Source organism: Cotesia typhae, unplaced genomic scaffold (genome assembly GCF_013202065.1).
Source record: "Cotesia typhae breed Kobodo isofemale line unplaced genomic scaffold, CoteBio_Ctyphae contig_4, whole genome shotgun sequence".
Taxonomy (NCBI): Eukaryota; Metazoa; Arthropoda; class Insecta; order Hymenoptera; family Braconidae; genus Cotesia; species Cotesia typhae.
The window spans coordinates 9,630,178-9,645,375 of NW_027423748.1; the positions used below are offsets into that span (position 1 = coordinate 9,630,178).

General features: G+C 32.8%; 1 protein-coding gene and 1 long non-coding RNA gene across 4 annotated transcripts in view; one reads left to right on the top strand and one right to left on the bottom strand.

The window, feature by feature from the left end:
* The window catches only part of LOC141527574 (uncharacterized), a 140,319-nt gene that overhangs the window by 74,021 nt on the left and 51,100 nt on the right, over nucleotides 1-15,198 (bottom strand). The gene's annotated exons all lie outside the window — the stretch shown is intronic.
* LOC141527573 (uncharacterized) lies at nucleotides 10,846-14,689 on the top strand. The gene is made up of 5 exons (XM_074243142.1): nucleotides 10,846-10,984; nucleotides 11,142-11,350; nucleotides 12,272-12,437; nucleotides 13,760-13,856; nucleotides 13,952-14,689. Exon 5 carries the CDS (start codon nucleotides 14,071-14,073, stop codon nucleotides 14,533-14,535), a length of 465 nt encoding a protein of 154 aa, XP_074099243.1. The 5' UTR covers nucleotides 10,846-10,984; nucleotides 11,142-11,350; nucleotides 12,272-12,437; nucleotides 13,760-13,856; nucleotides 13,952-14,070; the 3' UTR covers nucleotides 14,536-14,689.

Sequence of the window (15,198 nt, forward strand, 5' to 3'; positions counted from 1 at the left end):
AATCACGCGTTAATTGTTTTAGCCGATCCGAGTTTTTGTTTTTAAAGACCGAGTAAACGCGCTCCCAAGTTAACAGTAACCGATGATTTATTATCACTTTATAATTAAATTTCTTCATTATTTTTCACTTGGTCTTTGTTGACCACTGACCACTGGCCACTGCTACAAGTTATAAGATCCTTACAGCTAACTCGTTAAAAGTATTACAATATCCGTTTTGTTAACAACGATATTTTCTGGTTAATTATCATAATCACCTGTTAAATTATTTTTTTTTCAACCGCAGACTCTTTGTCAGTTAGTATTTTATTTTTTAACTCTTTAGTTTTTTACGAGTTTACTTCTTAAAAATAAAGAGCAGTAACGGGATTTTTAATTGCGTAATTTATTTTAAATTTAGTCGAAACTAACTGATTTAGAATTTCATTTTTAGTTTCTGGCGGTGAAACATCAAAATATATTAATTATTAATATTTTAAAATTTCGAAAGCTAATGAGTGTAAATAGCTGTTTATTTATATACACTAGTTGCTAATAAAATTAACAAGTTTTTATTTTTTTGTATTGAAGATCTAAAGATTCCGCAAATAGTTTAAAAAATAAATTATTTATTTAATTGAATAAAAATTTTAAAAAAAATTTTGAGTTCTTGGAGTAAAAATATCGAAAAAAAAAACTTTAGGTAATTATATTGATTAAAAATATAAAAGAAAAATTTTTTTGCAGATAAATTATTCGATTGAACTATATTTAAAATTTTTTATTCCACTTTCTCATGTTTTTCACAGAATATTTTAATTTTAATCTACGCAATACACATTAAATCATTGGCAATAAAAATGTAAAAGGACATTAACGACGACATTTTATGAGCACTTATGTCGTACGTGAATTACGGGAGTCTATTATTTGCAAGCTACTGACAAATGCAGTAAGTAAATGTGTATTTTTTATATGTATGTAAATATTTGAGCGCAAATAGTGTCTTATATGTATGAATATGTGGATGAGTGTCCACTTACGCCTAGGAAAGTGTAAATAAAAGTAGAATAGGAATATAAGTAGAAATATAAATGGAATTTGCGGAGATATAACTTATAGTCGGTCTCTGCTGTAACCGCAAACGCAAACTCGTACTTAACCGGGTATGTAGTAATGCAGTAGTAGTAAATCGAATGATCTGTAGCAATAGGAATAGAAGTGAGAAGTGAGAAGCGAGGAGGAAAGGTGGGATCTCGTGTAGTGTAGTGAGCTGGTAATACCTGAGAAAACGAAATAAAGGAGATAAGAGTATGGAGTAGAAGAGGCTGTACTGATGTGAGATGTGAGATGTGAGGAGATGCCATGTGGCGGAGGGTAACGTACATTACATTCACGCGTTCCATCTCAATTTTTCACAGTCGCTTAAAGCACGCCATATACGGCGACACGTCTTAGCAGTCTTAGCAGTGCCCACACCACACATTTCACACATATATGCTCTCTATATACTCCCTAGGCCGAGCTTGTATATATACAGAGCGAAAAAGTTTGTCACGGATGACTGGGGTAAAGAAAAAGAAAGGATAACAGATAAATCTCCATAGGCACATTGCACACCTCACGCGCCACTTATTCCCATTTATTTTATTTGCTTATTATTACTATACTCTATACTTCTCATTTCTTATTCTCATTTCGTCCTTTCGGTCCCGGCTTCAGGCGCCGGAGATTCAAGTGTCGCTCGTTTTTGTCCTTTCGGTCATTAAAATTTTTTGTTTCTTGTCGTCAGGATGGACTAAGAATTTTTTTCGTAATTTTTTTACGCAATAAAATTGTAGAAAAATAACAAGAGAGACATGTGAAATTTTTTTTTTTTCTAATTATTTAGGTTTAAAAAATTTTTAACCACGACTTATTTCTATTTTATTTAGAATAAAAATTTAAAACTCATAAAAAATGTATATTTTCCCTGAGAATTCACACCACAGAGCCCATCAATTTTCCGTTCCATTATAAACTTGTATCTGGATGAATAAATAACCTCCCGAGATCAGCAATTGAATTAAACTCCGGACATGTTGATATATTTTTATCGATATCTAGATGTTCGTTGCTCGCTTCCAGTGAGATTTAAAACTTGACCCGCGGGGAGTAATTTATAAGACCTCCACTCTTCTACCTTTACTTCCAGCGTGTTAATTTAGTAAATATTTAATAAAAGTGATGCCAGAAAGTCGAGTCTACTCCACCAGAAATAAAAGTAAAAAACTTTTTAATTGTCAATACAAGCTCGTCCATAAACCAGCGGCTGTCAGACCCTCGCTGTAAAAGGTCAACAGTGATAAAAGGGAGTATTACTATTATAAGTTATAATTCATAATAATTCAAATGGGTTGGAGGTCTGTGAGGACAAATTAGGTCTCACGCGGCGTATCTGCCCGTTGTTGTATTATAGAGTGAATCGAACTCCAGCAGCGCCGGGATAAAACGTCTAGTATCCTACTTGACGAGGATTACTATCTTCATTTGCGGTGACTTGTTGAGAAGACCGATTGCGATTGCACTGACGTTTCCTCTCGTTAGTTATTTTCAGTGCATCACAATCCTGTCGACAGGTCATCCACACACTCGCGAATACTTTCACACACACACACACACACACACACACACACACACACACACACACACACACACACACACACACACACACACACACACACACACACACACACACATGTAGAATTTTATCCTGCCGATTTGATCGACCGTCTGTTGGTCTGTTGACTCACACACCTGAAAAATGAAAGCCCGCAAAAAAAGCTCCATATATCCCTCGATCGGGGACAAAAAATAAAAACCCGTACACATAAGTATATGTAAGGGCAGTAACTCTTCTCGAGAAATAAATATCAAGAAGAAGTGATTGGAATAAATTTTTTAGTGTATATAGCGTCTTATATAGACTCGTACAGTGTCTCTTTATTCTCAGTATATAATAGTATGGTATACATATGGTATAATCAGACTCCAGAATGGACAGGACCGCCGAGATCATCAGATCATCAGGCCTCGGATAGGACATCATCTCAAAGTTAACAAACAAACAAACTAACAAACGTGTACAATGATTCTGTACGCCGCGATATTGATTTTTTGTTCTCGATCGAGAGTTATGGCTATGCTCAGTGTTACTTCTAACGAAAGGTACATAAAAGCACCGCAAAAAATTTTAGCAAGACCAAAAAGAAACTGAGAGTGAAATAATGACTGGCTTCACTGGTCGCAAGAACAACAACAGAAGTTGTTAGTTTATTTATTATGATACGAAAAAATGAAGATGTTGCAGCAGTATCGTGGTTAGTATCTTGGGTGAGGTAAGAAGATCGATTATTTATGAATAAATGTACCCATTCAAACTGAAAGTGAATCGTTACACCCCTTATTATTGTTATCTTAGTTGTTTGTGTGGTTTTGTTTTTGAAAAATACTAAATTTATTGATATTTTAGACTTTTTTTTAATAGTTCATAAAATGTCATAATTAAATTGAATTTAATTCGACGAAAATCACCCCTAAAAAATAACAATACCACTATTTTTTATAACTATCTCATAAAATTCCATGAAAAGTGTTGATATGACACAAGATTAGCAGTAAAATTTCATGACAAACCATTTTCCATCCCTTTCTGCAATATCTTTGACTTGATACAGCGTATAAAAGTCGACAACAAGATACTCAGCACACACAATCCTGAGTGTGGAGGAAGAACAATCTCGGGACGTCTCGGATCTGGGGACTTTGCCTTGGGCGATTACAGAGCACTACATGCTGCATACAAATTGAATCGGATATATAACATACGAGAGGAAAGAGAAGAGTATCTTAAAGGTCCCTATATCGAGTGGTCCGGCATCTGACAAGTATTGGCCTCCTTTGTGCCATTTATGGAATGGAACTATCGCCGCAGCGAGGCTGATTGTGCCGAGATATACCCACGGAATTGTTTCTTTGTCTCTCGTCCAGCACACACCACACACTAGACTGTAACAGCAGTCGCTATTATCATTTGACCAGAAGAGATGACGATAATAACAAGAGTATCACCAGCAACCACCAGGGGAAGATTCTCGGTTCTTCCGGACATTCCAGAGCTGGCCCTTATCTTTTATATCCACGGAGAAAGATTCTTGGTGGAAACTATTGCCGTTAATTAGACTCTTGCTTTTAATAATTTCTCACACTGCGATACCGGGAAATCGAGAGCAACACGACTTACACTTACAGAGGAGAATCACAGCTCCCGGAACTAAAAAAGAAACCGAGATTCTTTTCCTTTTTCCCCCCAGGAGGCATTAGATCGCTCTTATTTATTTTCACACCCTGGCCGTCGGCAAAAGATGCGTTTTATTGATGGAATGCCAGAGGCTGCCGTTCAGTTTAGTTTTAGCTTGTAAAAAGGAAGAATGGAGGAATCGAGGGCAATGTAAAGTTAAATTAAGGTGAATGTCTGGTGGGATATTTAATCGACGTGCCTCGGTATTATCTTCATGCTCGGTTACGATGGAGTTGAGCTTAACTGAAGAGCTGTTGAGGATTGAGGATACCCAGCTGCATCATTATACTGATTCGCGAACTGGCAAAGTGCGTGTGTGCTGGTTAACTTAGAGCGTAGACCGGTAGTCTACGGAATTGGCGGTATGCCTTGAGCACCATGAATCTTCCGGTTAAATGATAGTGTCTTGCTGGAAATACTAAAATCAAAATGCTCTACTATTACGCTCAGAGAACTACGCAGAGACTGAATTTCTCAGCCAGGAATTTTATTTCTTGTACGAACCTTTCGGAGTGGCTTTTTTAACCGAGCTGGGTGCTATCAAGAGATGGGTGGGTTTTACTCTTGATGCCAGCCGTCGGAGAGACGCTGGAAAAAGAGCGGACTGTAACTGGAGGTAGAGGTAGAGGGCTGTACGTGGCTCGCTCGAGATGAGCTATTAACACATTTTATTTAGATGATTTTAATAGCCAGTTGGCTGGCACATGTCGACAGTGCTGGAGAGGAGTAACGTGCTGGATTAAATACAGGTGTGGATCCGAGGAATACGTCTTGGGCTGTACAAGTTCATCCGGAGATGTGTTTAACAACTATTGCTCGGTATCATGATCACAAATGTATATATTTATGCTTGGGAAGGCTGTATGGATAAGCATGTAAGGGGGCTGATATAAAATCCATGGCAAGCTTGGCCTCGGGACTATCGTTGAAATATGCAAATTTACAGATGAAGCTAGAGTGGAATTCTTTAAAAGCTTGATCATGAATTACCGTTGAACCATGAAATATTTGTTGTCTTATAAATATTACCATACCACTTATAACTCCTGGATTTTTTATACAATAACTTGTTATTTTTCCTCCTTTTGCTCGACTTAATTCTTTATGATTGCCATGAAAACGGCTGACGACGGTTATAATTAATAAAAAATTTATTCTATAATTTCCGATCGGCGGAATTATTTATCATTTTTGTCGGAATTATGCGGGATCCTCCAGCTAAATGAGCTGAAATTAGTGAGGCTTCATTTTTTTTTAGTAAAATGGGTTTTTGTTTTTTTGAAAAAATGGGCCATTATTTTCCTGATTTTTCTCACTTTTTACTTCAAGTTTCAATTCAAAAGACCTCAGTAAGAAAAATTACTGTACAACATAATATAAATCAGAACAAAATGAATATTCATAAGCTGTAATTATTTAATAGAGTAGTATCAATACCGTCAAGCCTCGTCAGCATTCAGTATACAGAGTGAAAACAGAGCATTAAATTACGCTGGCTGATATAACGAGGATTATTTATACGATCTCGCTCGTGCAAGAAACCACCAGCGATCTAATCTCGGACAATATCGAGATAAACCTGTCACACCGTTATATAGATCGACTCAGCTAACCGATGATGCAATACTTATTAGCTACACGTACGCACATTCAGTCTCCATTTTAAACGTGATCAAAAACAAAAAAAAGTCCAATGAAAACACTCAAGCGATTGATTTAAAAAACATCCTCAACCAATTTATTTAGATTTGCTTTTAAACTTTCAATTTCAAACTCTTTTTTTTTTTTTTTTTTTTTTTTATTCTGTTGATTGTCAGAAATACCAGACTTCAACATCATTATTTATCAAGTTTATAAACCAAGAAGAGAAAGAAGAGGAGGAACGGCGACTGATAAAGCTAAAGCGTTCGGATGGTGAATAAAAGTGACATGACGCGTTGGTGGTGCGATTAACTCGGCAACCTCTGGGCAACTTCAGCAGAGAAATCCCCTCGGCATTGCTCAGAATCGGCTATCCTGGTGTGCGTTCCACTTAGGATCAAAGCAGACGCGATTAAAACGCAAGTAGCCGTCCTCCAGAGAGTCCACTTGTACTTTCCTCGTGTATGGCTCGAACAAATTTATTGGTAGGCTCGTACACATCCAAATTGAAGGTTAATAAAAGAAAAAAGAGAAGGAGGAACTAAATAAGAGTACAACCTTACCAGCAGTCCCAATAACGACAAGAACAGCTGTAAAAATAAAATACGCTTCTTTACTTGCTCGGTACATCCTTTCCTTAGGCAAGACGATCAGAGACAACAAATAAAAGTAACTTCTTTCGCGAGTAGTACAGAGGACGATCGTGATAGATGGATCCGCTGGCAGGCATATGCGGTGATCGGGAACGAAGGAAAACCGGAGTAAGAGCACACTTTTATTCAGTCTTGCATCGGTGTAGGAGCCCTTGGCTAGTGAAGTTTTGCGATCCTCGTTCTATCTACTGTACTAGGACATTGTGCAGTCTATAGCCCATAGGCTCCAGTCTACTGCACTCCTGATGTGGATGGATTTATCGCCTGAGAGTATTTCTTATGGTCACTCTTTTGCTAATACACTGCGCGGGTAACATAGCAAGAAATCCCTGTTGCGTATAATTAAATTTATTGATACACAATTGCTGCAAAAAGACTAAGCTCGAGTAATCAAACACTTATTGGATCACCTGTCCAGTTTTCTCGTTTATTTATGCAGAAAAAGGATAAGATAACGCCAAGAATTAGTTGTTAAGGGGAAATTTTGACGAAAAAACTGCAATTAAAATGCTGGTATGGAAATTTCTAAGTAAGGTGATTCCAGTTTGGTCGTAAGAGGTCTTGTCAAACAGACAAATGGAGCAGTGAGACTCCTGAGACGGAAATTAACATCCTAAGGCGCTAAGATGTTGTTTAGTTTGGCGAGGCTCGGTTTTTATCTTACTGATTGATGATTAATGATAAGTAATCACAATAAAAAATTTTTTCTGATATGGACTTGTTAAAAAATTCAATAGGTCCATGTATGGCTTGATATCTTTAGTCCTAATAAGGTCTGATAACAAAATTGACGATATATAATTTTTTTATCAAAGTTAGTGCTGAAAATTTCCAACAGGTGGCGCATGGTTATTAAATTATCTCCTTACAGGAGAGTTAAGTTTCAAGTCTTATAAGTTGCAGAATGAAAAAAATTTTTTTGACTTCCAATTGATCAATTAGAAGATTATCTTAAAAAAATTTTATTACAATGTCGAAAGCTTTGAATATCCGAGCATAATACAAACATGAAGAAAGAAAAAGTATCATTGAACTTGATCTAGGATACACGATGATAAAATCCGGGAAAACGAACAAGCTATTGAGGTTTTTGTGGAGTTTTTTCCATCTGCAAACTCGAGAATATCACACGATAAAGGGAATTCCAGTAGGAAGTAACGTATTATTTTGTAACAGAGTCGAGTCTCGGTAGGTGTAATTTGATTCACGTAAAGAAGCGCGTGCGTGTCTTGTCGCGATAATGACATATTTCCTGTATAAATAACAAGTATCGTGTATTAGGTTTTGGTTGTTTATTTATTTAGCGTCCACGCGTCATTAAGCAGTGTCGCTTTTTCCTCACCGGATAACTTTTCTGTTTTGCGTTCAGCTCTAGTCTCGTTCAAAGTTTCCGTCTATAATTTAGATGAAATTGCCGATTCGCGAGTAATATTTACCGAGGAGTACTCGATGAATAAATACCGCGGTCTTGACTTCTGTTCGCGACAGAAACAACCGTTGAAAATTTAATGGCTTTATATTTGTAGTGTACAAAGATGAATCCTGCAATCTAGGATCCTGGCAATATAAAGTGGCTATAAAACGATTCCAGATTCCAGATAAGAGTTATGGCTGTACTATTCGAATAAACTATTTTTAACGGCATCTATAGATACTCTCTAAGGATACGAGCTGAGTATTATATTATATATCTGATATATGTGTAATATAATAATAGTTGTATTGGGCTATTAGTGCGTCAATTCGTGACGGATACATTGCACCGTGCAACTAAACCTGAAATGATTTTATGTCTGTCGGAAAGGAGGATACAGATGGAGATAGAGATACCGGACAAAAGGAGGAAAGCTTTGGCTCAGCTTAGCTCCATCATAACTTCTCCAGGTTTATCTTTCTGGTATTATAGAGGAGCGAAGAATCGTTAAACCTTTACTGCACTAGTACTACGATCAAGCTACGAACCACTATTTTTTATTCCACTTCCAGTCTATGATTTGTTGATATGATTTACATTCATCTTCTATTCTATCATTTGCATTCATCTGGAATTTTCTTTTTTCTACAATTAGGAAAGTTTAAAAATTTTCCGCAAAGAAAAATTGCAATAGTAATACTTATTATTGTACGTAATAATCAGCATTAATTTTTTAAAAATCGACGAGTTATTTTAAATTTTTTTTCTGCTCGAAAAAATTTCAATCTAAAAGTTTCAAACTCAAGATTTGAAGCAACGAATTTATTGTTATTGTTTTCTGATTAAAAAGGAAAAAACATTAAAGAACATTTATGGAGCAGTAGATGACAACATCGATAGTTTTAAAATCGCGAGAACTTTTTGTGCAGACATCACAAGTGTCGGTGCTTGGTTTTCCACACACCCGAGCATTTATGAGGCGCTCATGCCGATATCGGGAATTTTCTCTCGTCCCCAGATAGCGAAATGCCGAGCAAACAGTCTTGTAATTCACCATACGAAACACCATACCACATATGAGCTGCCAACGGAACTGATAAAAGAAAACTAACAAATATAAAAAACAGCACTGGCAGCATTGCTCGCTGTTTAGATACATATCAACCAACGACTCCCCAGTGAGATATTTTTTACCCTCTGTATTAATATTTACGGTCTTCTATTCGCAAAGAGGCACTAAAAAATTTACTGTCGCTTTCGAATTAAATTTCAACAATAACGTTATTTTTATTGTCCTTTTCTGAGAAACAGATTTTAAAGATTATCTATTGCAGGTTACGGTTAATTTTATATTAAAAGTTAAATTAATATTTTATGGACGGAGCCGAAATATAATAATGTCAATAATTTTGTTATTATTCTATATTACGCCTCACACCGCAGTTCAACCACTAATTTACTTCGCCACAATGTTGTTCTTAAAATTTAAACTTCTTTAATGGAGTTTGCGCTCTTTCTTTAAAAATTTTTTATGGATTAAATGACACCACAAATTTCAGAAAATTTTATAAAACAAATTCAGTAGAATAAAATAAAATTTCAGCAATAAAATTTTAAAAAATCATACAAAATATTGCCCACAAAATTAAATAATATTTAAATTGTAAAAAAATTTAATAAAAAAATTTTTTCCTCGCCCCAATTGAACCCCGAACAAAAGCCGAAAAAAAAAATACAATACTACTGCTTATATCCATCTACTTATTTATAAATAATAAAAAATACTATGCGTTACACAGTATATATATCTAACATGGTGGTCTCGCGTGTCGTACCGTTTAAATTACAATAGCCTTTTTGCATGGAGCATCACATACTCGAATAAAACCTTCTGAGGTTAAATTCGTATAAAAGCAACAGCAGCATCTCTCACACAAGCTTGCTTATATACAAACACACGCGGTTTGTGCATCAAGAATAAAGCAGAAAGAGCAAAATAAAAAACGATAGGGCAAATAAAGGAAACGAACGTCTCTCAGACTTAGTCTAAAAGGCAATTACCCGGGATACTATCCTTTTCTGAACAAAGTCTCTTACTTCTATAACCACTCAGGTCTCAAATAATATCATGCTTTGCTATTATTCTCTATTCAAAATCCCATTGTTATTGTTATTGGTAAGCGGAGAGTCAAGTGCCAACTATCATATACAAGGTAATACACTGACTCTTATGTCTACTTATTATTTAATAAAAACAATTAAAGTCTTTTTTAAATTTCATAATTATAAAAATTAAATATAAATTTATTAAATCATTATACTAATTTTAATGATATACTAATAATAATAATAATGATAATAATATAAATAAGTATGATGATTAAATTCAATTACTAACGAGTCTTGTGTTGTATGTTAACTTTAAATATCATACATTAAAATAAACTTTAACAAACATTATTATTCTCTCTCTTATTATCTTCATAGTTGTCATACTTTACGAGTCACCTTTTATTTCACTAACGACATATATATGTATATATGTTTATTTATTTATGTAGTAACTATACTCACGTGCCGATCTCCTTTTGCGAGTAAGTGGAATGCCACGCATCAGCAATTCGTCGGCTTTAACGTTTGTTTTCTCGATGTAGTGGGAAAACACTGGTTTCGTGTGTACATTTATATATATATATATATATATATATATATATATATATATATATATATATATATATATATATATATATATATATTAAAAAAGAAAAATAAAAAAATAAACAATTCAAGTATCCTTGTTTATTCACGCGATATACAATAGTACATAAAAAAAATCCCATACAAAATAAATGTATCTTTAACTACAACAGCTACAAAAAATCGACAACCGGGATAGGATGCTGAGGCAAAAACGATAAAAAAGATAAATTCCAGTAAATAAAAAATTATATATGATTGGTGAGCAGAAACGAGTTGGCATTAATGGCAAAATAATATCTGGTTTAAATTGTTTTTTTGTTGGGATAAATTTTTCACGTGATTATAAATCTCGTTTTTTTTTTTTTGGCTTATAAATTTATTTATTTACGAATTCAACGATGGTGATCTTTGTGAGGTAACTTAGCTCGGCGATATGGCGATGTGTAGATTGTGGATGCTGTAGGTGAGCTAACAAACGAGAAAACGAGGTTAATCCCGATGCTAAGAGATCTCGAGGGAAGACGCTACGAGGAAGAGTCAGCTTCTATTCTCTGCACCGGGTAATGTACGCTGTTCGCATTCCTTGGTTGGAGCCTCTGGAGGTTCTAGAACAATCTCGGCTAAGTATACCTCTATATTTCGCTATTATACTGTTTAAATGATCAGATATTATGCATTGTTTAGATTAATACTCATAAATTTGGTACTGTTTTGAATATCGAGTTTTCTTTAATTTTTTATTTATTTAAACGGCTTTAGTTTGTTATTGTTATTAAAAACGGTGAACAAGCCAGGGGATTCTTTTTAAATTAATTATAGTGTTTGTCGGAGGTAAACATTAATCTCATTGAAAGTAATGACCTATTGTTTTCCGCATTACGATCATTACTCATATTTAATCATCTAAATTTGATCTGTTCAGAAAATGCTTATGAAAAGATGAAGTTTTTTTTTTTTTTTTTTTTTTTTTTTTTTTTTAATATTCATTTAAGTGTTTTCAATTATGCTTATTACAAGAAATTTATTATTTTAATAATTTTTAAAATAAATATCTAATTGTTAATTGGTTTTTGACGTTAAAAAAAAAAATTATGTGAAAAACATTTATCAAAAAAAAAAAATTATAAACGTATATTTATTTTGAAATCTAGATAGAAAAAAAATTATTTGCTTTAGAATAAATTTTTTTGGCTCAAGAAAATATTTTTAAAAAATGTATATAGGATAAAATAAATTTTTTCAATCTCAAAAGTTTATTTAAGTCTTTTTTGAAGCTATAGAAAATAAATATTGGAAAAAAATCTTTGGAATTAAAATTTGAACTCAAATTTTATTTTTATAGACTTTTAAATAAAGTCAAAAGATTCTAAAAATTTTTTTTTTTAATTTTAAGAATATAAATAAATATATTTATTTACAGATATATAAAAAATAGCTTCTGTCATCGTGGTTGTAAAAAAAATTTATGATAAGTTGCGGTTATTATTGATAATCATGGTCATTAACTTTTGTATATAACTCCTTATATTTATATATGTTTTACAGGTATATAAAATCAGTATATATATTTATACACATAACGAAGTTACGTCTACTGTTTTATTGCAAAACGTCTAGATAGTGAGTTCTCTCACGGATAGTGGAGGGTGAAAAGACGAGTGGCGCCTACGGGAAAATGATTAATTCTATATACACATAGAAATACCTTCTGGTAAGATTACCATTTTAACAGAATATCATATCCCATATCACATATCACACATCACGGAAGTACTCTAATACTTAGGCTAAGAGCCTCTTCTCGTGCTGTGCCAAACTAAACCCGTAGAAAGTCATTTAAATTCTATCACTATTTATTTAAAACTTGTCAAATGTAAATTATTTTATAAACACGGTACAAATTAAATGTACACACATATCTATCAAAATGTAAAGTGTCTATTACGAAGAAGGCGAATATTATTTATGCCCTTGCGCGAGTGCATCGAGTAAAAGATAAAAAAAAATAAAAAAAGGCCGATCCAGCCTGTACATATATGCACAGCGGATGTACATATAGAATATATAATATATAATAAATATATGCGAGTGAACGGGAGCTCCTTCGGCGATGCTCCTACCGGGGATATTTTTTTCAAAGGACTTTAATTTCATGCTAATCCCATGCTAATTTGCTCCTACCAGCAATTAAGATAGAATGAACGACGCGTCTTTCTTAATTAAACCCCTACACCACCAACCGTAACGTATCGTATTTAATGAAGTTTAACTTGGTTACTTTTATTATTTTTTAATTTTATTTTTCTTATTTTTATTTTAACCATTTTTGACGCACTCGTTTTCACATGATTACCCGTAGTTATTCTCGAAACGAATTTATGAAGCTAATTATTGATTCTGTAATTGATTACTATTAATAAATCATTTGAATTCAAATTTATTTAAGTTTTTAATTGTGTGATTAAAAAATTAGGACTCTTTTTTTGGACTTTGGTAATTTTTTTCCAATTAAAAAAAGACTTGGATTATTTCGAAGAATAATCTTGAGTTTAAAGGTAATTGTAATGATAATTTTAATTATTATTATCGTGACATAAATATTTATCTAATCATTAAAAATAGTTCAGATTAAATTTAATATCTAGTTTTAATTATTTTATCACTGTCATCTATTTAAAATCAGTTGATTTTTTTTATCGTGGATTAATAACAATAATCAATTTTGTATTGACCTATTAGTGAGTATATAAAGACAAGTAGCTTAGCTTAAGAATTTTATAAAAGTTTTTAAGTGAATAATTAATCGGACAGAACAATGGGAGTGATCATGAAGATCAATTTTGGAATTTTTGTTTTGGTTATGATAATTTATTCATTCGGGTAAGTACGGGCCGAAAATGAGGATGATTTAGACTTCTTAGAAAATAAAAAAATAGGAGTAACAAAGGGTCGTCTTCAACCATTGGAATCAACCAATCATTCCTTACGAAATAAGCACAAATTTAACTAATACAAATCGCATGTTTATTAAAGATTCATTGAAAGTCTGGGAGAACGAGATTTGTGCTAAATTTGTGGATTATGACGAAAATCAACATTCAAGTTATTTGTCTTTTATTAAATCAAAAAAGTGAGAAATATTTTTTTTTTCACAACTCTATTTTATTGATTTTTGAAATTTTAGAATTTTGGAAAATTTTTCTTATAAAAAAAAATTAATTACAGATGCAAAAGCCGATTGGGAAAATATCAAGATGGAATAAATGTGATACGTATAAACACGAAGTGTAGCAAATTAACTACTATACGTGAAATAGGCCACGCTTTGGGTTTTTGTTTTAACGATGAACCAGGGTATAAAAAACTTGAGAACAGATCAGAAAAAACTAAAAAGCCTGGATATGTTTTATGAATGTCATGACGACAATCAAACGAAGTCAATGGAAGATAATAATGGAATTGCCTATCAAACGGAGCCATTGGAGGATAATGTTGGAAAAACTGATGAAAATAATGCTCATGAAATGGAACAATTGGAAATTCATCATACTAGGATCACTACTACTAAATTATCGGAAGATAATAATGATAATGACCGTGAAACAAAGCCATTGGAAGATAATGATAAAAATACCAATCAAACGGAGCCCATTGAAAATGATGATAAGAATACCAATAAAATATTGGTAAGTACCGCCGAAACAGAAACTCCAGTACCAGGCTCTGCGAGTTATCAATATTTCAACATGAGCTTAATTTCAAGTTTTTTATTATTATTATTATTATTATTATATATTTATTTCAATTAAATTGATGTAAAGATTTTTATATTTAAAAAAGAAATATTTTTGTGATGAAATTATGTAATTTGACTAAAGATAAATATTTTTAATCGTTTATAATTATTTTCTAATACTCCAAATTTTTTTCTAAGGACAAATTTTATCATTTCATTAAAATGGATTGCTTGTATTATCTTGTTATATGTACAGATACGGTTAATGATGTAGCGATTAAATCATTAAATGAAAATAACTAATATTAATTAAATAATAATTTAATTCCAATAATTATAGAGATAAAAATGTAATTAAGCGCATAAAAATAAAAGTCATTATGTTTATTATTTCTTATTATAAAATAAATTGTTCACATACTTTTAATTGTTACTCACTTTAAACCTTAATTTAATACCTTGAAAAAAAAAAAAAAAATTGTTGATTTGCAAATGCGCAAATTTGATTAATCTCCTCATGAGCCCTAAGTCATTATCATCGTCCTTTTATTAAAAATTCGAGATGAAAAATTTGAAAATAATTGCACACCTCGAGCGCAAACACCTCGATGGGCATCACGAGCGCATTAGCGTTATTTTCACTTAATAAATGTTTTTGTCCCTTCAACACCCATCAAAAGAGCCTTCTAATGCTGAAAATAAAATAATCTCATAAGCGACATACATGTATAAAATA

Excerpts from the sequence above, each read along its gene's own strand:
- LOC141527573 (XM_074243142.1), top strand. The coding sequence starts at position 14,071 with ATGAACCAGGGTATAAAAAACTTGAGAACAGATCAGAAAAAACTAAAA.